Consider the following 26,915-nt stretch of genomic DNA (forward strand, 5'->3'; position numbering starts at 1 on the left):
TAAAGTGGGTCCGTATGTATGTCGAGATCATAAGTCGAGAGAACTTTGACGGATCTTGCTGATTTTTGGTAGGTAAGTGGCGGTTGTAGAAACAAAGGTCAAGTTCGAAAATGGTTAACCTGGCGTTTTCCTAAAGTGCTCCAGTGGACTTTTTTTGTTAGTGTGTTTGTATGTAGACAACATAACTCGACGTATTGATGATGGATCTGCATGATTTTCGGTGGGTACGTAGAGATTGTGAAAACGAAGATCAAGTTCAAAAATGGGTCACCTGGCATTTTCCTGCGGTACTGCAGTGGGCTGTTTATGTATGCGTATTTGTTTGTTGACAGGATAACTCGAGAAGCTGTTGATGGTTGTGCATGCTATTTAGTGAATAGGTAGATTTATTAAAGGGGAAGGTCAAGTTCGATGATGGGCCTCCTAGCGGGTACTTTGGGTACTGCAGTGTAGCTTCAAAGTTTGAGGTCGAATTTTCTGCAAGTGCTACGGTCATGATTTTTGTGTGGTAGATAGTTCATGCCACATGAAGTAAGTTGTGCACGTTTGGGCCCTCTAGCGGCTTGTTTGGAGCTGCAGTGGGTGTTTTTAATTTATTTGTTTTGACCTTTGGACATGAATAACTAGACTTATGGTCAACGGATCGTCTTGATTTATGGTATGTAGATAGCTCAATTAATGATTTACATTATTGAATATTCATTATGCAAATCAGGAGCTAATTTGCATAATTAGCAAGGAAAGTTTATAAATCTGCTGCCTTTCAAAATAGGACTCTCAAACATGTGACATATATAGCTGAAAAAGAGAGAGGTATCGATAGATACCAATAATGCTAATAGCTACCTATTTTGCATAATTAATGAGAAAATACTGATTGAAAATACCGCAATAGTAAATGATTGGAATTTCATTCTTGTATCATTAGGAAGCTAAGTAAAGGTGAACAATATCAGACAAAAATCATGCATGACAAGGCCTCATTAACATAATTTATAAGGAAATGTCTACAATTCCCTTTCAATTTGCTATTTTTAAGTCTATATATTCAGGTTAAATTGCACTGACAGGTGACCTAGTTTACCGGAGCCGTCCCTGGAGGACACATGTGATACTTTACTTGCCTGGTGCAGGGCTCTGTTTTGGGGTCAGGGAGGTCACACGGGCATTTAAACACAGCAGTCTTACGATCTAACGCTCTCCCTGTTGGAAGGTATAGGTTTGATAAAAACTGATTGATATGTCGACTTTGAAAATAAGGGCATAATTGAAGCAAATACATTGCCAACAAATTGCCTTATTTTCTGTAGTAAAGATAAAAGTTATGATACCAATTAAGCAAAAATATTCTTACAGTGATTATTTCTATAACTCTTGGGAGAACTCGTGTAGGTATAGGTATGGGTTTGTTTTAAACTTTGAAAGAGAATACTAGTAACTCAAGAAGGTGATGACGGATCGTCATGATTTGTAGGGATGTACATAGTTTGAGTGATGATTTACATGATCGTATAAGAATCATGCAAATCAGGATCTGCGATGTGAAAAAGTATACAAACCCTTGCATTCCATTGAAGTCAAACACGTGACATGTAACTGAGAAAGAGAGGAATATTGATAGATATCAATTATGCAAACGAATACCTAATTTGCATAATTTATGACAAAATACTATAATTCCAAAGTGGTAAATGATGGGATTTCATTCTTGTGGCGTTTGGGAGATAATCAAATGTGGACGTTATCAGATATAAATCATGATGGCCTCATTTACATAATATATGAGGAAATGCTACAATGGCCCTCTTTTCTAAGATTTTACTTTAATGCTGTGTTTTGTGTAGAGAAAAGGATCACTTGAAATTCATGCAATCGAGGACCTTATTTACATACTGAGTGATAAGCATTCACTCGAAAAGGCTAACATCAGTCGGCGAAGGTATGAGGTCGTGGAACTCTAGTTAGGAATGTTAAGGAGTTTGTCTCTAATATTTGGCACAAGCAAATCAGCGCCCCAATTTCAAATTCCCAAAATGGTAGACATGCAACGTCGTCCGCGTAGTGCACAGAAAACCTGTTTATCTTTCGTGACAGATTCGGTCGGTATTCGGCAATGCCGTAGTTGCCCTCTACCCACAGATCCGACAGATCTTAAATCTGGTACCTGATAAAAAAGTTTGGACGCAGAAAGGACTATCGAACGTCGTGTGAATAATAATGAGTTTACCTTATTTGGCACAAGCCAATCAGCTTCATCTAAATACAACATAACGACGATTCTTTGTTTGACTGACAGCTGGTCAGTGGCCACATCCCCATAAGCAAGAATCTGACCCTGAACTGGTTATGCCTAAACTTATGGTCGCGAGAAATAGCGTCCACGTAGTCTGTTTTCAAAGGCCCTACCGATTCGCCACCCCTGTATATGTGTCTAGTAAGTAAGTAAGTGGGTTCACTTTGAAAAACTTCATATGCAGGAGGAGGTCGACATTTCCATATGATATACAATGTCAGATTGTATACTATTAGATAGACGTTACTTGTGAACGGACTTATCGCGTGACTTTCTTCTCATAAAACGAAAATATAATGAGATAAAGCATGGTCTGAAATCTAGTCTTTTTAGCTTTAGTTGATTTCCAATGGTCGCTACCGAGGCAATTTTTTTTTCAAATTTGTATACAAATGTGACAAATGTGACAAATTAAACCTTGTTTAGAAATACAAATCAAGCACGCTCTTCGCTGGCACAGCAGATATGCGACTCCTGGCATATCCCAGTGGAACTGTATGTCTGGCGATACGCTGTGTGAAACTTTGGGTGACTGTTCCGTCCGCGTCGGTAATTCTCTTATCATTACCGAATACGTACGAGCATGCCATACCTAATGAGGCAGAGCCAAAATATGGGACGTGGAAGAGCTGCGAACAATTGTCTAATATTTCACGTAGTTGGTTTTCTCCTAAACGATTTTGTAATAATGATGTCCTTTATTAAAGCAAAAACCTGACCTTGTGTTTTATGGAGAATCAAGTTTACGCCGGCTGCGTGCTCTACCGCGTAGATATGATTTCGTCAAGCCATTTTCTGAATAACTGTTGACACGATCCCCTCCGGAAGCATTTTAAGGGCGGTCTCAATGTAGGTCCCTCCGCAAAAGTCCCGACTTTCCATATGCCGACCCTATACTCCATGGGAAATATCTCATGCTGCCACGACCGCCGTTGAGCTCAAGAAGCTTTTTTTATCGCCATCACTGTGAAAACAGCTGTCATTTGCGTCCAGAAATGTCCGGGCAGCGAGCGACTCTCTTACTTCTGGTCTTTGCGGTTTTCGGCGGGATTTCAGATAGGTAAGTGCCACAAATTTTCGGTCAGTTCGGAGAGCGCGTTGTCAACGCTGCTGCACATAGAGGATGATGTAAGTGACGTGACGTGTACGTTCAACAGGGAGGTCAGGCATGCTTTCCTTTTAGTAAAGCCAGACAACGTTTTTATACCTTTGCAGGATGAAGCCAAATAGACTTGACTCTCGTTTAGGCGACGGTTACGCCGGTTAGGAAAAGATAATGTTACTCGTCTAAACACGAACTTGGAAAGCCATGCCGCGCGCCAAGATTGAACTCGTAAAGATGAGGATAAACTTATAATAACAGTGTTATAGCTGGAAGCTTGGATGCAAAAAAAAGCATAAAATCACATAGAATTTTAGGTTTGTCGTGGTTATCAATACTACAAGAGGAGACTTAAGAGCAAATTATAGGAATGGTATTTGAAAATAAACAGAGTTGTCTTTGCGCATACATTGATATCGCTATTGCCATGTCGACTATTGGTTGCATGTTTAGGAAATGTGTCAGGAAAAATAGACCAACATAATCCATTTTTTCCCGTGGGGCTTTTTGGACGATGCTTGGCAATAGAATTTCGATCATTGCTGATTCTGGCTCACAGAAAAGAAAACTTTCACTTCTGTTTATCTTCGTGCAAATATTTCTTTAAAGGCCATCTTGACTCACAGTGTATTTACAGAAAATACTCCTCTCGTTTAAATAAAGTTGGGATCAGTCGAATGTCTAGTGCGTTGCTACATGTAATAGCAGCCCAGCATGCCACAAATATCCTCTTCGACGTGCGTTCTTTTTCCTGAGCTTTTCGAATGTTTTATTCATGTTTTATTCAATGTGATATCACTGACCGTAGTCCGGAATGTCGGGGTAGAGCCTTAGGGCTCTTGTACTTTAATTCTCTGAGATGATATTAAGAGCGGAATGGGGAGAGGGTATTTAGATACCAGTGCCTTCCAAGTCAGTATGTATCCCCACACCCAGTTTGTCATACGACTATGGCTGAGTCCTTCCTGCTGGTACATGTAAGTGCGTTCTGGGAAGAAGAGCGAAGGTGAAAGGGGCGCCATGCATCAGTCAAGGTGAAACGATAATCAAGCGATTCGAGAAGAGGGCGTGGTAGTAGTAGCAAAAGGTTATAGTAATTAGCAAAGCAAATTTATCGCTTCGAGATTGGATCAAAAGACTGGCTTCGGGATAACTCACACAGATATGTCAGATAGTTCTAGGAAAGGACAATTTGATTTCATAAACATTATGATTCTAGGAATTTCTCCCAACATGTACACGGAGAACGTCCAGCGGGGCCATTGTGTACTAGTATCCTGTAAATGGCGGTGACCTAAAGTGATAAACAGATATCCATTATGCCATCTGTGATCACCATGGTACCATGCAAACTGGGACAGCCCCCCCCCCCCTTTTAAAGGCGGTAAGAAAATATTGATCGATGAAAGGACTTTAATATGAATTCAAATACCCCAGGATTTTTTTCTGGAACAAACATCGGTAATAGAAGCGACGTCACGACGTCAGAGACGCCAATTCCACAAAACAGTATCTATAATGTAAAGCACAAATAGGGATATTAATCTTTATAAAGAACCCATAATCTAAATCCATATTGTCGCTGCTCTAGCCCAAACCAACAATGCTACTGAACAGGTATTCTGATTGTACCCGCCTTCGGAACGCCTGATGAACGAGCCTTTGAAACAGAGTGATAAATTTGTGACGTTTTTCTGGGTCAATGGCATAATAGTGGAGATGGAGTACTGTAATCGCCGCATCAGACACCGATAAGGGCGATTTACAACGTCGACTTACACCTATTACCCACTCGGACAATTACGGTCACACGCTCTGGCTCGGGATGTGAAATTAAACGGTCCGTCATCTGTGCGACATTGTCCTGTCCATCGGACTGTACTTTTTCAAATCAGGTTGGAAAATGCATATGAAAGGTGTCAAATATACTTTTACAAAGAAGTTCGTAGTCGCTACAGTGATGTAGTTATAATGAAGTACTAGCAGTTGCTGTACGGTGAAAAAAGGTTGGGAACAATAGTTACTCGTGTTGTAATCAACTTGACTGGCCCAAGTCAGAATATCAAACACGTCCGATGACAATGATGATGATGAGCATTGAAGCTTTTTCGAAGTTGCTCCTTTTGCAAAGACGTCCCATATATTTGAACCCATGATGTATGTCTCCTCCTTTTCATTTCTCACACACAGTGTTCGAGCTCAGGGAAACGAAGACGCTGCAAACGGCAGAGAAGAGGACCCGACAGCAACCCAGCCCGTCAAACTCACCGCTTTATTCGAGGACTACGATCCGCTCATTCGTCCGAACTTCCATGGTGAGAAGGCGGGCGTGCAGTATTTTTTTTTATTTTTTTTTTATTGAATCTCATTAGCAATAGTTAATACACATACACTACTCTTCCTGTAGTGTTAGCCATAAATACAGACTTTACACAGTGATCTGTATCTATATCTATATAGCCGGTATAACCGCCTTTCGGTGTAGCAAACCAACTTTGCAGGCAGCAGCTGCTTAACATTACACCGAACGAACGAACGAACGAACGAACGATCTATCTGTACCTTAGCTAAAACGCGTGCACATACACTTAAAATGCATGTTATCTGTGTGTGGCATACATTATGAAACATACATACTAATTTTCCCTTTACATTCAATAGAGGGAGATACGAATGATATCTTTCAGATTCCCACTGCTGAATACGAATTTTTCTCACTGCTGTCAATGTTAAGTCTTTGACAATGAAATCACTGAAAAGGTTACAAACGTCACTCCTTGTCCAGCGCTGAGCTGAGGGTCATTCCATTTTGCTTCAAGGGAGGACATATACGATTACATTGCCCTTTCGATGTCTCACCTTAAAAATTGCCATATGCGTCCATGCCCACACCCCTGACAGCTTTATCAGTAGACCTGCCCCCTAACTTCTCAAACAGATGGAACATTGGTCCTGTTGTTTTGCCGGTTCGCCCACCAGCGGTATCCAGTGTGAGAAACTAATTCTGCATTCTGCGCAGCGGTCTAAGAGTGCAAATGACGCATTCTCTTCCGGACTAATCTTTGACTCTTTGGAAACCGGTCCGAGAAACCTGCAAAAACTATGGGCAATGCAAACTGGCAGTGACTTTGATAGATACCGTTGACCCTAAGTCCTGGAGGGGTCAAGGTAAGGAATACGGCAACCATAGGCCAGTCGAAAACTTGTTGATTAGATGAGATTCTTGAAAATGCAACAGTTACTGTGTTGGTCGGTTACAAAACGCCGTCTCAATGTAGGGCAGTGATCGGTACATATTCTACCCTGCTCTTACAAACGTTATGGAAATAAGAAAAAAAGACTGATTAAGTGGTTGGGGATGTGTAACGTTTAATATCGGCAAGAACTGTTTACTTGTGATAACTTGCACATACATTTTTACATGTTAAACCTTCTATCAGAGACTGTCCTTAACTATCATCGATTCGTTTCACGTCCTTTCAAAGTCGACCGAAACATACATTTTTTTAAATATCAAAGCGTTCACTTTAACTTTCATCGGTAATTTGATGAGTGTTAATTATTCATCCGTAATCATCAAATTTCTCCAACATCCGCCAAGTCATCCATCTGGTGCCCATTTCTGTCAGCCGCCTATCATGTGACACTCACGTGACCGTTTGATCTTGACGGGCAAAACGTCGGACAGACTGTTGGAAATAGAACACAGTCTGCATATTGGACGCCGAGATGATTATCAAATGACCGAGTTGGGAATAAGGGAGAAACTGTGTATAGAAACCAGTTGCTTCATCCTTGCTCTCAATAAGATGACTATCAAATTGAATGTTGATGTCCTGGTAAAACATTTGTCAGGCATTTAAACTATCAGACCACAAAACTTACATGTACAATGTGCGGTTTGGCCTGTAGCCACTACGTATGTTTTAGACATAATTTCTTACTCTATCTGTTCTTCCTGCTGCATGGTAAGTTATCAAAGCTATGATTCGTGAAAACCCCTTTGTTTGAAACTTGTAGTGTCTTCTCTATTGGGATACAGAAACACTGTTAGTGAACTCATTGCTTTTCCCCCAGGCAAACCCGTTGCCGTGCAGATGAGCATGACGGTCGCCAGTATTGATCAAGTGTCGGAGGTAGACATGGTGAGTCTGCTACCCAGTCAACAAAGCTTTCCTATTAATATTTTTAGCCTTTACCAGGCTCCACAGGTCACTAAAAAAATGGTAGAAATTGGTCAAATAGACAGATAACATGCCAGAGGAGTTAGTCCGCTAAATAAGTTACAGTTTGCGACCTGTGGAGCCTGGTAGAGGCTAGGATATATTGAGGTGTACATGTCCTTGGCCTAACTTTTTAGGTCGCAAGGACCAGAAGAGAGCTATGCATGTTATTTTTTAGTTAAAGCCCCCAACGCATTTAATACCTCGTACCCAGTGTGATTAGTCCCATCCCCACACGAGGGCTGTGTTTATGCCAAATGTCCATGCTACCTTACGTGACCTTGCCTCGTACGTCTTGCTAATCATCCTGTCAACAGTTCTGTCTAATTTGGTACTCCCCTGGGTTATAAGGGCGGAACATGCCATACATACCAATGCCTTGTACGGGTGTCCCCAGAGAAACCCTTTAGGACATGTAATGTGGAGAGATCTCCAGCATTAAATCAACTCATCCCCTAAAGTCTGTTAAGTGGTATTATTTCCATCCGAACCGAAAATAAGAAACCGTCAAAGATGGCGTTGATAATGATCAAGATTAGGAAACGAGAATGTTAGAATTTCCAACTCTCCTTCCGATAAGGTAAAGTCTTACATCCGGCCAGGGGATTTGGCGCTGAAAGGTACCCTGGTCAGTGGCCGTAAATATCACAGGAATGTTTTCTCACACCCAAGGGTCAAAGGGTCCCAAGGTCAAAATAACGTTAGCGTTGTAGAAAATTACAGATCTCATAGTGCCCCTCCTCCGTTTCGAGTGCGAAACTTGAGTACCCCCTCATAAACTCATTTTAAAATCAACTTCAATTTTTTTTGTAATGAGATTGATTTTTTTAAAATTCTAGTAGCAATTTTTACAAATTGGTAGCTGCCTCATTCCTACACTTTCATCCACAAAAATGAAAACTTTTATTTCCTTTGAGCTGTTCCATGATTAATGAGAAATGCCATTGTGATGTAACTAATAGGGTTGAATCGACATATCATCGGGTATCTGACAAATGTCTTGCTTCTTGCATCTGACTCACAGCAATGTGGCCAGAAAGTAGTAAATAGCTGATATCAAAGACGATCAAATACAGTCAAATCTGGTCGGGCAACCTCCTGGCACAGGCAAACGCCTTCAGTCACAAGCCGCATCAAAACAGTTCCGTCCATTTTTGCCAAAGTTGACCTCACGGGCACCCTGTCCTCAGCAGCCATTTTCCTCAGTCCCTTGAGTGGTTGCTGAAACAAAGTTTGACTGTATCAAGGACAAAAGACGTGTCAACAACATGGAGCATTACTTTAGCCTGAGCGCTATTGATATTAATCTATGCATGTCTGGATTTCCTGACCCGTCCACACCTTGTATTTACAGGATTACACGGTGACTGTATTGATGCGCCAGTATTGGAACGACCCACGCCTCACGTTCCCAGGGAACAGGAGCATGAGTCTCGATCCCAGGCTGGTGAAGAAGCTGTGGGTGCCCGACACGTTCCTGGAGAACTCCAAGTCCTCCTACCTGCACACCGTCACTGTGGACAACGCGCTCATCCGCCTCTTCCCGGACGGGTCCATCCTGTACGGGATGAGGTAACGTTACGTGTATCTTTTACGCAACTTTTATTCGGACAAATCAGTGCCGTTTGTGGACACTTTTTTACCTTGGCAATGAAGGAGTGGATGTGACGACAGAAACACACAGCAGCAAATTCAATGACACGGAACAAAAATGAAACGGTATCATTTCAGCTCATGTGGGTAACCAATTAAATCAGTTTTACCCGTTACGATTTTTTTCTTCTTTTACACAGATCATGTTCAAAATGCTGTCACTGGCAGGGATGAGGGTTCATTGTATGATATTGTATTTCTGGATCATTTTCGTTGTTTTTGATGAATGAATGAAGACCTTTAATTTGTTTGTTTGTTTGTTTGTTAATCGTTGAAATTTAGAATAACGGCCAAAATGGAGTGTGAGATGGACCTGAGAAAGTATCCAATGGACGAACAAAGTTGTCCCTTCATCTTGGAGAGCTGTAAGTATGATAAGAACAGATATGTTTAAGTCTCATAATGCCTCTATCCAAATGTTTTGAACGCCATTAAACGCGTCGTTCATATATATGCTGGAAAGCATACGTGTGTGTTTGTCATCAGGGACTATTGATACATTGCGATGTCATATAGCACATGCAACGTTACCAGAAGAAATATACAACATACAGTTAACTGACTGTCAGAGGCCGTACTCTGTTGTGCAGATATTCGGCTAGTTCCTGGTATTGATATATTTCTAAGACGCTAAAAGCATTAACAATGGATCAAAATGCATATAAGTTAAATTTGAGGCTCATTTGAATCCCAGATGGCTACACCACGGAGGATATGACGTATGAATGGCGCGAAGGAGAGAAATCTATTTCCGGGTTAAAGGACATCCGCCTGTCTCAGTTCACTATCTACGACTACAAAGCCTTGCAGGGATATGGGGACTACGAAACCGGTAAGTTGCATGGTGACACTACTTACCCCTTTAAAGTTCAATACTATCAAACAATAAATTGTCGATCCTAAAAACGTGTACCTTCTTCCTATATTTCGATGTTCGAAAAATTGTGATTTTGTAGGCTGCCGTGATGACAGCTTTTTGTCATGTTTGTATGATATAATATAATATAATATGATATAATATAATGATGTCTATGATGATGACAAGGTTGTTAGCTCATAATGCCCAGAGTGAAGAAATGTTGTTTGATTGCGGTGAACATTGAAAGTTGAAGATTGACACCAATATCGTTATTCCTGATCATTCTCTGTTTTGTTACAAATGTTCTTTTGCTTTAATACTGAGAACAAAACGACAAAGCAATCAAAAGGGAGACCGCTGAAGTGCCATCTTTGAAGACCTTTTTTAGATAATTTTTATACTTTTATTTTCCATAGGCCGGTATCCTCAGTTGCAAATGTTGCTCCTGTTCCGGCGCCAGGTGTTCTTCTTCTTCCTCCAGACGTACATCCCTGCCTGCCTGCTGGTTGTTGTGTCATGGGTGTCGTTCTTTATCAATCCGGACTCCGAACCTGCCAGAGTGTCCCTCAGTAAGAGGTTACTGCTGGTTCATTCAGTAGGGGACAACATGAATATCATATACGCATGAAAATATTTCAAAATATACATGACTAAAATATGGCCTCCTGCTAAAAAGATTTCAGCGAAATTGTGTATGTGTGTTCGCTAACGAAGATCTCGTAGAGGTGCTCGAAGCTTCAACGTCATGCTCATCTTGTCACCCCTCTTTATAATCACACGAGTGAACACCACATGTACACACTCAGCTTTTATTTCTGCGTAGATAGTGCCGGCCTGCTGTCTCACTAACCAGCCCTTCCTCTCGATTTTCGACGGCGGCATTTGACAGATTCTGACACATTACCTTTCTCAATGTCCTTGTAGATGAGATTCACCAACACAGCCCGTTGATGGTCAAAGGATTTCTTACCGCCTGTTTTTTTTTTTTCAAATTTCTTCATCTACAGATTGGAATAGCTGAGAAGTTGCCAATGGAAGTCACTATGAGCATACGACACAAAGGAGTGGATGAATGTATCTGTAACCTTAGGCACTCAAGAATGACACTAATACTTCCGAGGCTTATCTTCCTCTCATCGTTCTTTCATTTTGAAGCACCGTTTGCCTCTGGTTCTCCACAGGTCTTGGTCACCCCTGTTGTCAAATCAAACTTTTCATTATCCGCATATTCTTACGCCGCCCTTTCTTACCTTCTGTATCCTTCCTCCACCTTCTTCATACGACAGGCAGATACCCCCAGCTAATTGTGAAGTTCACCCTCCGCCGCAGCGTGTTGTTCTTTCTTCTCCAATCATACCTGCCTTCTATGCTCCTCGTCGTTCTGTCCTGGGTTTCCTTTTACATCGATACAAATTCAGCTCCTGCAAGGGTTTCTCTAAGTAAGAAATCTGTCTTTCTGCAAAGGTTCTCCATCTATGCGTACTGGACTAGGACGGAGCTAGGACTGGACTGAGCCAACTCTAGATCTGTCGGAAAGACCTCATACTCAAAATTTCCTCTTCGGACTGTCATAAGTCTCTTCATCACGTCCTACTCCTTAGTTTAAAGGAACTATTTTTACATTGTGTCTTGAAAGGGTTACCAAGACGTCTACCAATAGATTGATAGTCAGGTACGCCTAAATGAACTGCAAACGTCAGCTTTCCAGACTGCCCAGTACGTATGGATAGAACCGCTTCCTTTCTCTCTGTCTGCGCACTAACATACATTTACGCGCTCTGTCCTGTCGGTATTCCTTCCTAAGGCCGCTATCCACAGCTTGCCCTGCACATCCATATGCGACGCAATGTGGTGTTCTTCATGCTACAAACCTACCTGCCGTGCATACTGATAGTCATTCTGTCTTGGGTGTCCTTCTTCATTGATAAGGACTCGACGCCGGCTAGAGTCGCTCTAGGTAATTATAACAACTAGCATGGCTTTAATCGGAACTCAATTTAAAGCATGGTGTGCCGTCGGTATGACTTGACTAACGTTGCTCTGTTCCGATTCGGAATAGCATGGCCACTCTAAAGAGTAAACGCAGTAGAAATCCATCTGTTGTCCTTAACGATCCAGGCTAACTACAATGTAGATCTCAGGCAGTTATCGGTTTACCAATTAACAAAAGTTCACTTAAATGTTGCTGTTTGTGAAAGCGCCATCTTCCATCTTCTTGTCGTCGACAGCTTTTACTTTGTCTGTTCCATACACGTACGGGGATGTTGCATGGCTAAACGCTCATGCCAATAGGTGGAACCAATTGAGAATCTTTGACTCTGTGTACAGTAGACTTTCTTTAATGGTTGATACTTCAGCTACAACGTCATCCTGTCTGATTTTTGTATCAACCACCAAGAACTTTATAATTTGAACATATAATTGCGAAAATATTGCTCTTAGTTCCAATTTGTTTGATTAAATCAATGGTTGGTCAACTTGTAGGCAGTGAAAAACTTGTCTCAACAAGGGAGCATGGTGGAGAAAGAAAAACTGTACATTTATAGAATATCATTTACATCATTCTATCTAGGTGTCACCACCGTCCTCACTATGACAACGCTGGTTTCGGGAACGAGAGCTCAACTGCCGAAAATCTCGTACATCAAGGCCATTGACGTGTACCTGGTGGTGTGTTTTGTGTTCGTGTTCGCCGCTCTACTGGAGTACGCAGCCGTCAACTACCAGTCCAGATACTACAAGACACCGAGAAAGTCAAGAAAATCCAAAAAAGCCGAGATTGAGGAATTTCAGGTTTGTTTTCTTTTTCCAATTAATAGATGCTGAAAATTTGATAGGTGTTAAACCAACTATATACATGTATCTATCACTCTAACGGGATCTTGCTTCACGCGCAGGAAAAAAATTTGTTAGAAAACCTCAGCTTGCAATTGTTAAGTACAATATTACCCCTTCAGCTTTGTTCCCAAAAATCTACGGAAATTTCTATTCCCTTCACAGCTCGAGGAGAAGAAGGCTCCCCTTGCTGTCCCAGAGAATGACGGGAGTTCGCCACCTGCAGCAAGAAATGGAACCGCTAGAAGGCGCTTTCCCAGCCCAAAGGTTCTGACCAGCTTCAGAGGTGGACGGAAGATAATAGAAGACGTGAACGACATCGACAAGTTTTCTCGCGTGCTGTTCCCATTTACATTTGCCGTGTTTAATGCCATATACTGGATTGTCTATGCCGTATAGAGATCACGTTTAGTCCTGCGCTTTTGTAAGACTTACTTGTGATACGCAGTTGTCAGCGTATGGCTTAGACCGTAGAGCTGTGATCGGAATTTGCACATGTAAAAGTTCTCTTCGATTGAAGAACTGTTTACACTTACAGCTGGAACCTACAGGGTCAGAAATGACGATACACTAGTCAGCAGTGTACGATTAAATATGTTATGTAAACAGAATACAACATAATGCATTCAAACGAAGACCAATTTTTATTTCACCGTCGGACGTGAAACGTTAGTCGTGATGTGACGGACATTTCCAGCCCGGCAAACATCGATTTCCTGATCAAAATGAAGACTATAGCTAGGGCCATCATTTCAGCTGTTATCAGGGACTAATGGAGAACAGTCATGCGTGTATGTGTTTAGAGTGTAATTTGGAGGGGGTAAGTAGAGCGAATGACAGCAGTAACAAAAGAGACACCTAGTACCTCAAGAAGTTGACAAAAATGCAGGACCACATTTTGAAAGTGGACGACGTTTTCATCAATGAGGCGTTCGACAGTTCTGTTTCACAACCTCTATCCACTATATTTACTGTCACTTTTGGTCCGTCCCACATGATGAATCAATATCTGTATGGAAACATTTAAATATCAGTCGCACACAGATAACGGAAACTAAATGTAATTTTCATTGAAAGGATGGTGAAAGGATTCAAAAATCAATTGTATAGGTTGGTTATATCATATTGATCCTACTTTGTCGATATATTTGACTATAAAGTTCAAGACATGGAATGCTCAATTGCATGTGGGCAATAGATTATTTATTTCGTCAAGGTACTGGTAAGCTGCTAACCTATGTTTCAAGTTAACGACTGAGACGTACATCATTCTCATATCAAGAATAACATTCCTACTTATTTGTTATTCATTTGTTGCGAAATATGAGTCAAAAATATTGAATAACAGAAAAAGTACAAACGCACTTACTGCTGCAATGTGGGCTATGATATATTTCATCTTCCTCGTCGGAATATTTTGTTAGGTAGATAGCTGCTTCGTAGTTAAATGCATTTCCCCTGCGTTTAAAAACCTACGTTTAACTGCAAATGATATTTCAAGTCAATAGTGTAATAATTACCTAGATTAGCAATATGTTGATATCGTCGATAACGCTGTCAGCTTGATACAAATACGCTGCAAATAAAGATCATTTATGTATAAAATGTAGTCATCAATGTTTCTTGTAGATTAGATAACGCGAAGAATGTATATACTGTACATATACATTTCATGTCATTCCAACTGATCTTTGTGCACCGCTGTGTTTATCTGTATGCATATGATATGACAGGGAACACCCAAATACCATAATGATCTCTCGAAGAAGAAGTATGTTGTATTTAAACACTAGATATCAAAAGCTGATACAGGGCGGCAAAACTTCACTGATCAACTAAGGAATGGGGATATATGTATCTCTCTTTTGAAATAGAGGCTCAAAAGTTTGATAAACCCATAATTTACCAAATATCTACCAAGAAACGGAAACGTAGGGACTCATTTAGTGCAGGGGATATCTTCACCGGTGAGAACAGTGACAGCTGTTCATCATGACGACGTCCGTTTGCCTATTGATAACCTGTAGGCATACTGCCGAGTACCTGTAAAGATAGCCTCGGTTTTTATAAAGTGTATCGGTATCTCTGAAAATGATTAACACTATACATACGCAATACAAGTCACCATACTATAGAAAAGCTACATTGAATGTACAATAGCTTTGATAGAATTCTATACATTTCACCTGATTATTCCACGTTGTCAATTAAATCTATGAATAGAGTCCGCACGGTCTTATATTGAAATGTCCATGATATGTATAAATAGAATAGGCGAAGGGTCGCAGTGTTTGTTGTTTGCCTTTAATAGGGATAAAGCCCTGCTAAAATGGCGGCAATGTACAATATGGTCACTCTAAGCGTTTTCACGGTAGCCTTTGTCTGTGCCTACTTTCCATCTTTGGTGAGTCGTAAAGAGTCTTTTTGTCGTATATATTTCTTCACTGTTTATAATTTTGTTTTATACAAAATAATTCGTCACATATTCATTGTCTGCATGTGCTATTTTGTGTTAACAGTTCTAATATCTATTGATATGACATAGTTGAATGGGCGTCAGAAGGATGACGGCTGAGACATATGACATATGATATGACATAGGTTTGTATACATGTAGAATACCCAATTAAGTCATAATCTTCTTTCAATTACTAAAATCATCAAGTCATTATTAAGACCATTGCTCGCTGAGAGACCATTGGTCCTAGTCTAGATCTCAAATATTTTCTATTCCTTCATGGAAATAGGACTGATTTCAACCTTCATATTGATCGAATCGGTGGACGAATGACCTTAACCTTCCCAATCTAAAGCATTCATTTCTGTCATATCCTGTATATCAAAGCACTTAGGTTAAGGACAATATTTTCAAACTGTTTCACATTTTGCTATTGTATCCAGGATGCAGCTTCGGTACAGTCGATGGGGTACAACAACATCCAAGGTAAACATACATGCACACTATAATCACATGATTTATCTAAAATACGGTTGATTAGTACGTCTATTGCTGTTCCGTATACATGAGATGCCCATAGTGGATGGGCATAGTCCACTATACCATGAAGAAGAAAAATTACTTTACTACACGATGATTGTAACAAGAACAATGTATGGCAACTATACGATACATCTGAACAGTGGCATTCTTCCTACACCATTGGATACAACATTCCACATCGATTTGTTTGTAACCTTATTTTCTGAGAACATTGCTAGAGCTAGTCAAACATTTCCTTTTTAATCAACAACTAGTATTGGCATTACTGGAAGATGTTGCCTTATATACTACGTGACAATGTTCTCGACCAGTACACATGTTGTAACGGGGAGTCAGACGACATGAACATCCATGTGTTTGCTTTGTACAGGTGAGGGAGATTCTGGGCATGGATCCGGGTGGGTGGCGATGGATTATATCATCGAGGCGAACAAGGGTGAGAATTTCTTCATGTCTACTTTTGTCATCAAAGACGCAAATGACGACTATTAAAAATGACAAATTCATTCATCTCTTTGTATGTTTTTTTTTTTTTTTTGGTCCACGCATGTACATCTCTTTTGTGGTCTGTTACGAATACAGACTGAGGATACTAGTAATCAGTTCTTATTTTCCACAGATCTCCATCTGTTTGAGACGGATATTGAGTACTACGGACCATCGGTAATGTTCCATACTGCAGTGTTATGGCTCACGAAAAGCCACTGAGGCCATAGAAGACACATGGCGTATGTGACACATGCCATAAGTATTGTCTACTGGGAATCAGTCCAAGTATACAAGTACGATATACTGAAACAAGATTGGCGGTTTTGTGGAAATATCCAATTTTCTAACCCAACAGAGAGGTTGCTATATGGCTAATTAATGATACAAAATACTTAAAGATGCATTCTTCAAACACTCCTCTGGGGTAATGTACAATATATTGTTGGACATTCTAGTCACTTGTATTTTTGTATATTGTTAAAGACACTTTGGTACAATCTGTCCATACATATCTTCTCATTTCAGAACTCTCGAAACGCCATCATAGAATCAGCGCTCTTGTGGGACTATAAGGAGATCCCCTTCGTCATCAGGCAGGGTGATTACTGTAAGTCCATGTTGTTTACTTGTCACTTTGTTTGTTTGTTTGTTTGTTTGTTTGTTTGAACCTTTGTTTATTCATGATAAGCTCAATTGAGGTCATGAGGGAAGAGGTATGAGGTCATGAGGGAAGAGGTAAGGGTCAGATAAGATATAACAGAGATACACATTCATTTGAGTCCAAATATCTCTATAAACATATATCATTACATATTTATGGTACAACAATATACAATTGCTACAACATACAACATATAGTTGGGCGAAAGCTGGTTCATGGTCCGTGTCCGTTCGTTTTGTTCATTTCCGTTACTTCAAGAGTCTCTTAAAGGAAGTCAGATTCGGAGCCGTACGTGTGTCTGGCGGTAGGTTGTTCCAGACATTTGGTCCGCGGTAGGCTACCGATCTGCGGAAGGTCTCTCGCTTGGATGGGCCTCTGGGGTGGGGATGGCCGTGTAGCTTGGGACTTCTTTTTCGTAAGGGGTGGAGAATATTACACTAGACAAAAAAGGGATAACAGTTATATCCTTTGTATAAGTGCTGTAGTCGTTTGTAAAAGTATGAGAATGTATGGTACAATGCTAAACTTCCTTCCAACACAAAGGCATACAAATTTGTAACGACCAGGATCACTTTCGGAAATGATTGGTCATTATTGATCCTGAAGAAGGCACCAGTGGTCGTTGAAAAATCCGTGTATACCTTTGTGTTGGAAGAAAGTTTAGCATTGTACTATGATAACTACCAACACAGATTAGCTTCCACGATAATATGAAAAGTGCAGTTTTTATTGTATAGCTGCATCTGAGGTATCACGTATACAAAGTGCCATGGAAGAGTTCCACCAACACACGTGCGTCCGATTTGTACAGAGGAACGGCCAGGAGGACTACCTACATATCCAACGCCTGGATGGGTGAGCTTCAACTACATGTCTCCTGCTACAAGCACTAGTACTGGTGTCGGGCAAAAACCTTTCTACGGGTGAAACGGGTGTGAGGTACTGACGTCAAACACGCTTAAACACAGCATTTTATTGTTAATCAAAGGTACATGTCCAGTTGATAACGCTTGGCGCTAATATATTTGTGGTATTAGATATTTGTTAGGTATCAATATGCTACCATAATATAAACATGGAATATGTATAGAATGTTTATTTCTCTGTCATGGCCTATACATACTTCAGATGCTGGGCATGGATTGGACAGAAGCATGAAGGTGCACAGAACGTGATTCTCGGTGACGGCTACTGCCTGGAGAAGGGCAGCATCATCCACGAGCTGATGCACGCCGTGGGCTTCTGGCACGAACATCAGCGGCCGGACAGGGACGACTGGGTCAACATTCTGTGGGATAACATCCAAGAAGGTGCTCCTTGTCACAAATTTGCCTTGAGGCAAAAACAATCATTGCAGTCTAAGAGCGTCCCTTGCTTTCAGAAAATTATAGACACTTGTAGAAACTGAAGGAACTAGTCATTGATTCTGCATCGTCGAAGGTCACAGGTAAGGCAGTCAAAAATTACAGTAAAAAATGCCCAAGAAAACCGGAATGATCAATCAATCAATCAATATACTTTATTTAGACTGCAATGTCCTGTCGTTCTTCCCAGAGGTCCAGTTTAGACCACTCAGGGGACCGATAAAATCTGGTCTATGTGGACTGGTGGTCGCTATAGACAGGATTTCTCAAGATTATACGCTTGTGTCAATGGGGGAAAAACAAAAAATGGTCACATTTGCCAGGTCGTCCTTATGTAGAGCTGATCACTTGTGCAGGTTTGACTGTAGTCCTTTGGTAGGATAAGTCACTTTCTTATTTCTTTTCTGACAGACAAGAAGGGAGACTTTGAGAAGCACGCTGAGAGCGGTGTGAGCACGCTTGGCCTGCCGTACGACTACGGTTCCATCATGCACTACAGCAGCCGGTCTCACAGCGTTAACGGGCAGCCCACAATCGAAGCGCTCTTCCCAACGAACGGCCTGATGGGACAGAACGACGGTCTGAGTTCTGGGGACATTGACAAGATCAACACACTCTACAGCTGCAGTGAGTATTGCAAATATTGCTGCAATGTGAGAATGTACTTGAATATTGAATTAATGGAGGTATCGACGAAACAAAGACCCCTACAATTTTGACTCTGTCAAGTTGCAAAGTTTGAAGGGTCGGCATCTATTTGAAAAGAAACCACTCACGTTTTGTTTGCCTACGATTACAGGCACCCAGAAGTGGAGGACCGATGGTCGCTGTGGCTCTCGTTTCCCAGCTCCAGGGGCGACACCTGGCGAGTGCAACCCGCACGGCCAGTACCCGTGCTGCTCGGCGAATGGTTACTGCGGATCCGGCACAGACTTTTGCGACTGTGCGGGCTGTGAGGACTTCATAGGGAAACTTGGTAACCCTGTGTTAAGTCCTTAGACTTCATTTATTAGAACACACTGCGTAGTGGACATTATGAGCTCTGAAGCTCTTGCCCAGTTTATGACAATCAATTGACCTGTGACTGCATTCATTACTCCGGGAAGGAGGATGACCTCCTTCTGGGAGTATTGGGAATGCATTTGTTTGCGCGTTCGCAGCTATAACTCACGATCCCGTTGTCGCACTGGTGTGTAACTTGGCATATCGTTTGCCTGGTTCGGCGTGGTGATGCACAATAGCTTTGTTACACCATAACTACTTTAAACGTCAATCCAATATCGTAATTGCACCCCTATAATTAATGCTATGTCCCACTGCCCTGCCATAGGGACCATGTTATAATCCGTTATGCATGACTGGAATACTTCAGGCAGATACGGGGTATAAATCTTCCTTACTTGCTGTGATCGTATAGTCACTGTTACATTGAAAAATAGACAACGTGCATCACCACACGCAACCTACCAAACGATATACCAAGTAACATACCAATGCGGCAACGGGAATTGTGAGTTTTAGCTGCGAACATGTGAATAGTGACCTCCAGTCTGTGTATTAAGTATGCCGTGTCCCTCGCAACTCGCATACAGTATGTGCGCACGGGACGGACTAGGCATTTTTACGCACAGTGTGAAAATGGCAAATCTCTGGACCTTCAAACTTACCACACGTGTAGTTTATAATACGGAGGCTGTGACAATGTAAAAAGTTTACGCAGGGGATGAAAGATTGTTGAGAAATATATCTCAGAAAAGTGTGCGCGCCAGTGTCACTTCCGGGTGGTTAGATCCGGTGACCTTTGACCTTCGTGAAATGTTACGATAATATAAATTAGCCTTTTTTATTGCAAATAGCTTGATAGCTATAGATCAGGCCGGCCTGCAATAAATTGTGGAAAGAGGATTTACTTCATATTGGTGATTTCTGATACATCTTAGTTGTAAGGCTGAATGGTTCGTTGATAATTGAAAAGGGGCCATCTAGATCTAACTTTGTGACTTTTCCCGGAATTTCTAGATCCCATCTGTGCCATGCTGTAAAAACATACTTTTCAGCAGGTTGACCACTCCTGTATTAAAAGAAAACACTTTTTCTTTACTTGCTCTAAAACACTACTTGGACTGAGCAGAGATGCAATTTGTGTGGGTCAATACTTGTACATACTATAAATACTTCACGGAGAATTGTGTCCTACGGACTCTTGTTTTGCTTCAATTTTCAATTTGTAATCCCTATTTATCTATGCCAGGATGCCCAACGGTTGTGCTGTACGGCTCCACCAACATCCAGGTCTCCAAGATGACGTCATACACCATGACGGGAGACACCAAAAGCAACGAGGGCCACCCCGTGTACTTCAGCAGCGCCACCTGCGACTTCCTGTATTACTACAAGGGTGACCGGAACCTGGAATGGTGGGTGGGGCCGCAGGTTGGGAACAACTTCGGGAGCGTGCACGTCAGGGATTCCCACCTCTACGCTGATGAGATCATCGGGACGTTCCTTCTGTGGGACGACCAGTGGGTAGAGAGCCCGGATGTGAAAATCGCCTGTTCCGGTTCGTAGGACCCACCACCGTATTTGGGTATCACATAAAACATTGAATTCCTTACATTTGCGGATTTCTAACTGTTACGATTCATCCTTCATCGTTTGCAATTACATCTATCCGCAATATTTCACTTTTCTTTTTCAATCCTGGTTGCCCTGATGGTTGGCCACATTTTCCAACCTGACGTATCAGTCAACTCTATCTGGTCTCCATCTTTTCCCTCGTTCGTTCAGATGACGTCCCAGCTGGCGTTGTAGTTCCACAATCGGTAGGGGGCGCTACAGACTGTACGAGGGTCAGTCTGCATGGTGACGTCACCCACCAACCTTCCCGCATGACGACCTACACCAGGACAGGTCAGACCAGCGGCGGCAGGCCCGTCTACGTCAGCGACAGGGACAGCCGAGACTTCCTCTTCTTCTTCGACGACTACAATCAGTGGTGGGTCGGTCGTACGATCGGGCAAAACTTCGGCTTCGCTTACGTCAACGACTGCGCCATGACACCTGACCAGATCAGGTCCCAGTGGGAACTGTGGGACGGGAGCCAGTGGCAGGTCGTCTCGTCGGTTCATGCAACCTGTATCGGTATGTAACGTTACATTTTATCTTGCGAACATTTATACCTCCGTCAAAATGGAGGTGTTGAATCCGGTCTGTCTGTCTGTGTTTTTGCCTGTTTTTGTTTGTTTTTGTTCATTCGTTTGTTTGTGTCGGTGTGTGTCCGTCGTTGGCCTGCAGGCATGCAGAAAATTAAATGCTGTTGACGAAGTCAGGAACCCGAGGATGACATGCGAAATTGGAGCAATAATGTTGTGTGTGAAATGGACATAGTTGTGCTTTATTTTGTCAAGGAATGTACAGAAACTCGAGTTATTTGATCTTCGATGTCTTTTTTTTGGTACTATTCATTAACAGTTATCTTCAGTACGACAGTACGACGAAGCAACATGCATCTGATAAGATTTTAGAAGCGAAGTTAAGCTTCTTAAGATAAAACGTTCACTTCAGTCGTGGTTAAAACTATGGCACGCATATCCTGATTATGTTTATGCATTTCATGTTTAAGAATGACCTTTGTTAAATCTCTACTCTGCTTCCAGGTACTGCATAGAACGGTCAGCTGTAAAACGTCTAAACAAGGCCAAGATTCAACTTAACAGTGCCAAATAAAAGGAAGTTTCTGATTGTGAGGTTTTGTGACAATGTGGATAATTATGTCAATAACAAGCGGTGACATCGCACACACACACACACACACAAACACTAAGAAGCACATGTTATGAAGAAGCCACGATTCACTTTATTCTGCGTTCGCAAATAGCAGTATTGTGAAAATAGGCCCCAAAGCAAAGTGCCAATGTCACCCGCACTGATTCACCAACAGCACACGCTGTTCCCTCAGCACTGGTACAGGGTGTTGATCTTCTGGATGTCCAGATCACTGAGGCCAGTGTTCCTCCAGCCGCCCATCACTGCACCGTTCAGAGGACGCTGATAGAATAGATACAGCACAAACAAGATTGGAATGAAAAAGACATAGTCGTGGCGACATTGGTTATTTTGTTAGGTGGTGCTGTTTATGCGGGATTTCCAGCAAACAGAAAAGCCTATTCTGTTGGACAAATACACACGTGCACATACATGCCCACAATACTAAATACTATACCATTAGGCTCGCCCCGAGTTGTCGCCAATAAGTATCAACAAGCCAAGTAGTGTCTGATAGATTAACCAATGTCTTCTGATCTATGGTAAAATATTAGACACGAAATTAAATGAACCTTGGCCGTAATGGTCTCCATGCCGTTCTTGCTGAAGACGTGGCTGCCGAGGTGCATGATGGAACCGTAGTCGTACGGCAGATTCAGGGTACGGCCCTCGGTGTTCTTGTCAAAATCATGGACATGATCTGTAAGAAGTACATATAATAACTTATTCAGTTAGTTTGCACGGTTCTAAAGCCCCCCCCCCCCTCTCACAGGACCCGCGGCACGCTAGCGGTGTCACTGCGGACAGAAGACTAAGCACTCAACGAATTTGATCGTCAAAAAATGAATCTTTGTAAGCTTCGTGTGTTTTGTGGTCTTTTGGGTCATATTTGTACATTTTGAATGATATTCCCATCATAGAGTCAAGGGTAACACAAATTCAGTTTATGACGCAGCGACGCCGCCAGCGTGCCGCGGGTCCAGTGAGAGGGGGGCTTAAGTGTAACCCTCTCTGACCTATCGAACGTGGTCTATGCTCAACCTCAATGTCTATGCAAGGTCCTTGGTCTATTAGTGTGGGATGGGTTCATTTCATAGCGAAACAAGGACAGTGTAGTGTGTAATATATCAAATAGCAACCATTCTTCACCACTTAAAAGAATAATGTTGAATGTCTGACCGTCTTGTACGTTTTCCAAGTTTATCACGATCCACTGGTCCCTGTCCGGACGGTTGTGTTCGTAGTGAAACCCTACGGCCTGCATGAGGTGGTGGGTGATGGTGCCCTTCTGTAGACAGTCATTTGCGAGAGACAGTTCCTGTCGCCCCCCCTGGCGACCAACCTCGGAGTGGCACCTGGATTTGCAGGATAGTTTCAAAATCCGTCGTCACTGGTAATTAATTACACTGAAGAGTACACAGAATGTATACAATGAGGAAAATATATTTCATTCCATGCAGCCAATAGGTTATGCTTTTACTTGTCTTTTTACAAAAACCTTTGACTGATAAGTATACTGTTTGCTACAAAACAGATGCTCCGAATGAGGACAGATTACTTAGTATCATGCATAGATTCTCTTTTCTGAAGTAAGACTTCACTTAGTAAAGATCACAGTTACACTGTATGTGTCTGGGTTAGAACCATAACGTTGTTCCTACCCTCCCAGTTTGCGGATGTGGATATAGTCCTGTTCAGTGGTACGGGGTACAAACTGGATGCAGGTCTCGCTGTGGAAGTCCGCCATGCCAGCCAGTATCATCGCCGCCTCGGACCCTTCCTCCGGCTTCTGGTCCGAAAGAGGCTCGGCTGTGGTAGGGACAGACATATTTCGAACATATTCTATGAATGTCGCCCGATATAATAGGATTTAATACCCACAGATCCAGAAAAGGAAGACACCGCAAGAACTTTCTGAGGGCATACCTGAAAAAAGAGGACTGGGACCGTTGGCGTTGCGGTCAGAAAGAAACTATGGAAGCTAAGGAATCTCGCTAAGAACCGGAGAAAGATCAATTTCAGGCCAATGAAATGCAACCTTTGAATGAGTCATGTTTCTACGAAGAAAGAAAATTGTAATATCTCATATCATTCTTAAGAAATATGTTTGCAACATTCCTTATATTACCTGTTACACAGACGTTACAACTCTGCATACAGTTCACTAACATGTAGGGTGGGTTGACGTCACACTCCCCGATACTGGCCCAGTGATAACAGGAGGCATGGTTATCCTGGCAGGTGGATGCTGTATGGAAGACACCGTGTACAGTTTATCACACAGTATATACTGGTAGTAACAAATACGTCTGACGCTAGAGGTGTAAACAATTATGTTATTCTTCTTTTAAACACAATATTCAACATACATGACAGAGCCATAGAATTCTATCATAATCTGACTGCGACTACAGGAACGCTATTTTGAGAAATGTATATGAATCGGTACGTGTTTTGATAGCACATTGATATATAAGGTTAGTCGTAGATAGATATACCTGAAATAAAAAGGTTAGATTACAAAATAGTATGCAAGAGGCATTAGGTAATATGAACATAAAGCAAACAAATTCGTTTCCATCCCTCTAGCAAGGGTAGGCAAATGGAACAATCTTGTTGTACATGGGTTAAGTGCTGTAGGTTGGTAAAGTTTATTGAAGATGTAGGAGAGAGAAAACTATACTTGGTTGGCAGATGCCGCAGCTGGCCTGACAGTTGGTGAGCATGTAGTTGGGGTTGATCTGACACTCGCCAGTGCTGGCCCAGTAACTACAGCTGGCGTGGTTGTCCTGACAGGTGCTTCTCTCAGACACTACGCACAAAAAGATACAGCTCGTGTCTTAACATTTTTACCAATGTAGGATTTGTGCAATACTGTCAATTAGTGCGCTATTGATTGTGTGGTGTATTTTAGAGTACAGCATATGAACGTAATTGACTGTACACGTCTCAATTGTAATTGGGATTAATTTTCCATCATCAGTGAAAGTATTTATGAAAACCTAGCCTACTGACTACACACTATTATTGACGGAAACATGTATACACTACGTAGTTATGAATAACTGGATATTTATACCCAGTTGTGTAATGTCCGGCTATACCCAGGTCTATCTTAAGTCAGAATTTACTTAAGCTACAAAACAAATTTAATCGCGGGTACTTTGTTCACAAACACCGCAGCTCAGTAGACAGTTGACCAACATGTAGTTCGGATTCACGTCACATTCCCCGATACTGGCCCAATGCGGGCAGCCCGTGTGATCGTCCTTACAGGCGCTTGCTAGAAATATAAAAACAATTCAAAGCACATTTAGCATGACAAAAATCTACTGGACAAGGTCAAACTATCCGTACATTCTACATAGTGATATATATTTATTCATCGTCCTACAGCTGCAGGTTCGTTACTAGCGGAATGACGTAAGATAGAAAGACACAGCGAATCGTGAAGGAAAGAAGGGTACAAAACATTTGCTACACGGATGAATGTAGGAGATGCGACTGATCATGAACTCTACATAACAAAATAAAACATAGGATAGCAGACCGAAGCAAGCTGGAAAGGTGGTGGTATAAAAGGCCCATAAAAATAGTCTTGAAATTCCCAGCAGTAGAAGTCTCGTTGTCTCCTTACCGAATTCAGAATTGAACACGTAAGGAATAACTCCAGACGGCCAGATCTTGGCATCCTCGACTGCATTTCTCTTGTGCTGAAATGGAAAACTGCAAATATCAATTTTGTTTGCAAACTCGCGAGCAGTTAGTGTCCTGTGATGCACAGTAAAGCTTTTTAGTGGCTAATTTGATAAAGGCACACTTAGTGTAATCGTCAATTCGTCCTTGAAAGTTTATGAAAATGTATTGACCATACATAGACTGACATAATATAATACGCCAAATCTAGTTCATAATCACGGAGCTCGAGGTCCACACACAAGAGAATTGAAAACGCTAATCGTGCAGTTTTAGAAGACTGATCAAGACGAAGCTTTCAGGGAATTCCACATTTAATTCAATTACTTTACATTATCACAGTCTTTTTACTTCTTAGAAAATTACTCGTATCGTATTCAGTCTATGATGATATTCGACATGATAAAGGTTTTTGTGAATTGTAACAAAACGGCAAATTATGTCCATATGCCCATCGAAAGGGACTTGAGGTTCTGATATCTATTACTTTCCGTTGTAGCAAAAGAGTATTTAGGTTCAGTGCCTATGGTACTCACGAGATCTGCTCCAGCAACGTCACCCTTATTCAGCTGAAGGCCTGAGGAAAAGGTTGTCAATTGAGGTCATTAAAGCATTTGGTTTAAGCACTATATTTGTGGATTCTACAATGGGTGGGGACTTTTCCGAAGACAGAATGAAAGGATGCGTGTTGCCATATTTAAGCGATACCACGGTGGAACTGGGTATAACTGTTACTCACGCGGTGTGCTTGTCGCCAACCCAACCAACAGACAAGAGATCATTCCAAACATGGCTGTGCGAGACATTTTGAGAGAAAACTGCCTCTATTTTTCAAAACGTGTAGCTCTTCTCTGGTCGAGCAGTTTGCTGCCTGGACTGTCAACCTCCTGATGCCCCTAGTTATGCACACAATATTTGTGGGCGTGTCGATTGAAAGAAAAACACAGAAAAATGGACATGCATTGAACTGATCT

At 41.7% G+C, this 26,915-nt stretch overlaps 3 protein-coding genes across 3 annotated transcripts; 2 read left to right on the top strand and 1 right to left on the bottom strand.

The window, feature by feature from the left end:
* Positions 1-5,241: 5,241 nt before the first annotated feature.
* Positions 5,242-14,570, top strand: LOC136430208 (gamma-aminobutyric acid receptor subunit beta-3-like). The gene is made up of 9 exons (XM_066420598.1): positions 5,242-5,290; positions 5,586-5,710; positions 7,473-7,540; positions 8,973-9,190; positions 9,554-9,636; positions 9,966-10,103; positions 10,547-10,699; positions 12,703-12,923; positions 13,131-14,570. The coding sequence occupies exons 3-9, from the start codon at positions 7,493-7,495 to the stop codon at positions 13,362-13,364; spliced, it is 1,095 nt and encodes a 364-aa protein (XP_066276695.1). The 5' UTR covers positions 5,242-5,290; positions 5,586-5,710; positions 7,473-7,492; the 3' UTR covers positions 13,365-14,570.
* Positions 14,571-15,251: 681 nt separating this feature from the next.
* On the top strand, positions 15,252-22,226 carry LOC136430204 (uncharacterized). Its single transcript, XM_066420593.1, has 12 exons — positions 15,252-15,369; positions 15,867-15,909; positions 16,337-16,402; positions 16,586-16,629; positions 16,981-17,062; positions 17,854-17,971; positions 18,245-18,426; positions 18,892-19,107; positions 19,280-19,456; positions 20,732-21,040; positions 21,268-21,621; positions 22,137-22,226. The coding sequence occupies exons 1-12, from the start codon at positions 15,295-15,297 to the stop codon at positions 22,145-22,147; spliced, it is 1,677 nt and encodes a 558-aa protein (XP_066276690.1). The 5' UTR covers positions 15,252-15,294; the 3' UTR covers positions 22,148-22,226.
* A 94-nt stretch (positions 22,227-22,320) lies between these two features.
* LOC136430207 (astacin-like metalloendopeptidase) lies at positions 22,321-26,915 on the bottom strand. Its single transcript, XM_066420597.1, has 10 exons — positions 26,681-26,915; positions 26,478-26,518; positions 25,883-25,958; positions 25,409-25,528; positions 24,929-25,057; positions 24,374-24,493; positions 23,907-24,054; positions 23,425-23,600; positions 22,818-22,945; positions 22,321-22,527 (listed from the first exon to the last, which is right to left on the bottom strand). The coding sequence occupies exons 1-10, from the start codon at positions 26,745-26,747 to the stop codon at positions 22,435-22,437; spliced, it is 1,098 nt and encodes a 365-aa protein (XP_066276694.1). The 5' UTR covers positions 26,748-26,915; the 3' UTR covers positions 22,321-22,434.

Source organism: Branchiostoma lanceolatum, chromosome 3 (assembly GCF_035083965.1).
Source record: "Branchiostoma lanceolatum isolate klBraLanc5 chromosome 3, klBraLanc5.hap2, whole genome shotgun sequence".
Lineage (NCBI taxonomy): Eukaryota > Metazoa > Chordata > Leptocardii > Amphioxiformes > Branchiostomatidae > Branchiostoma > Branchiostoma lanceolatum.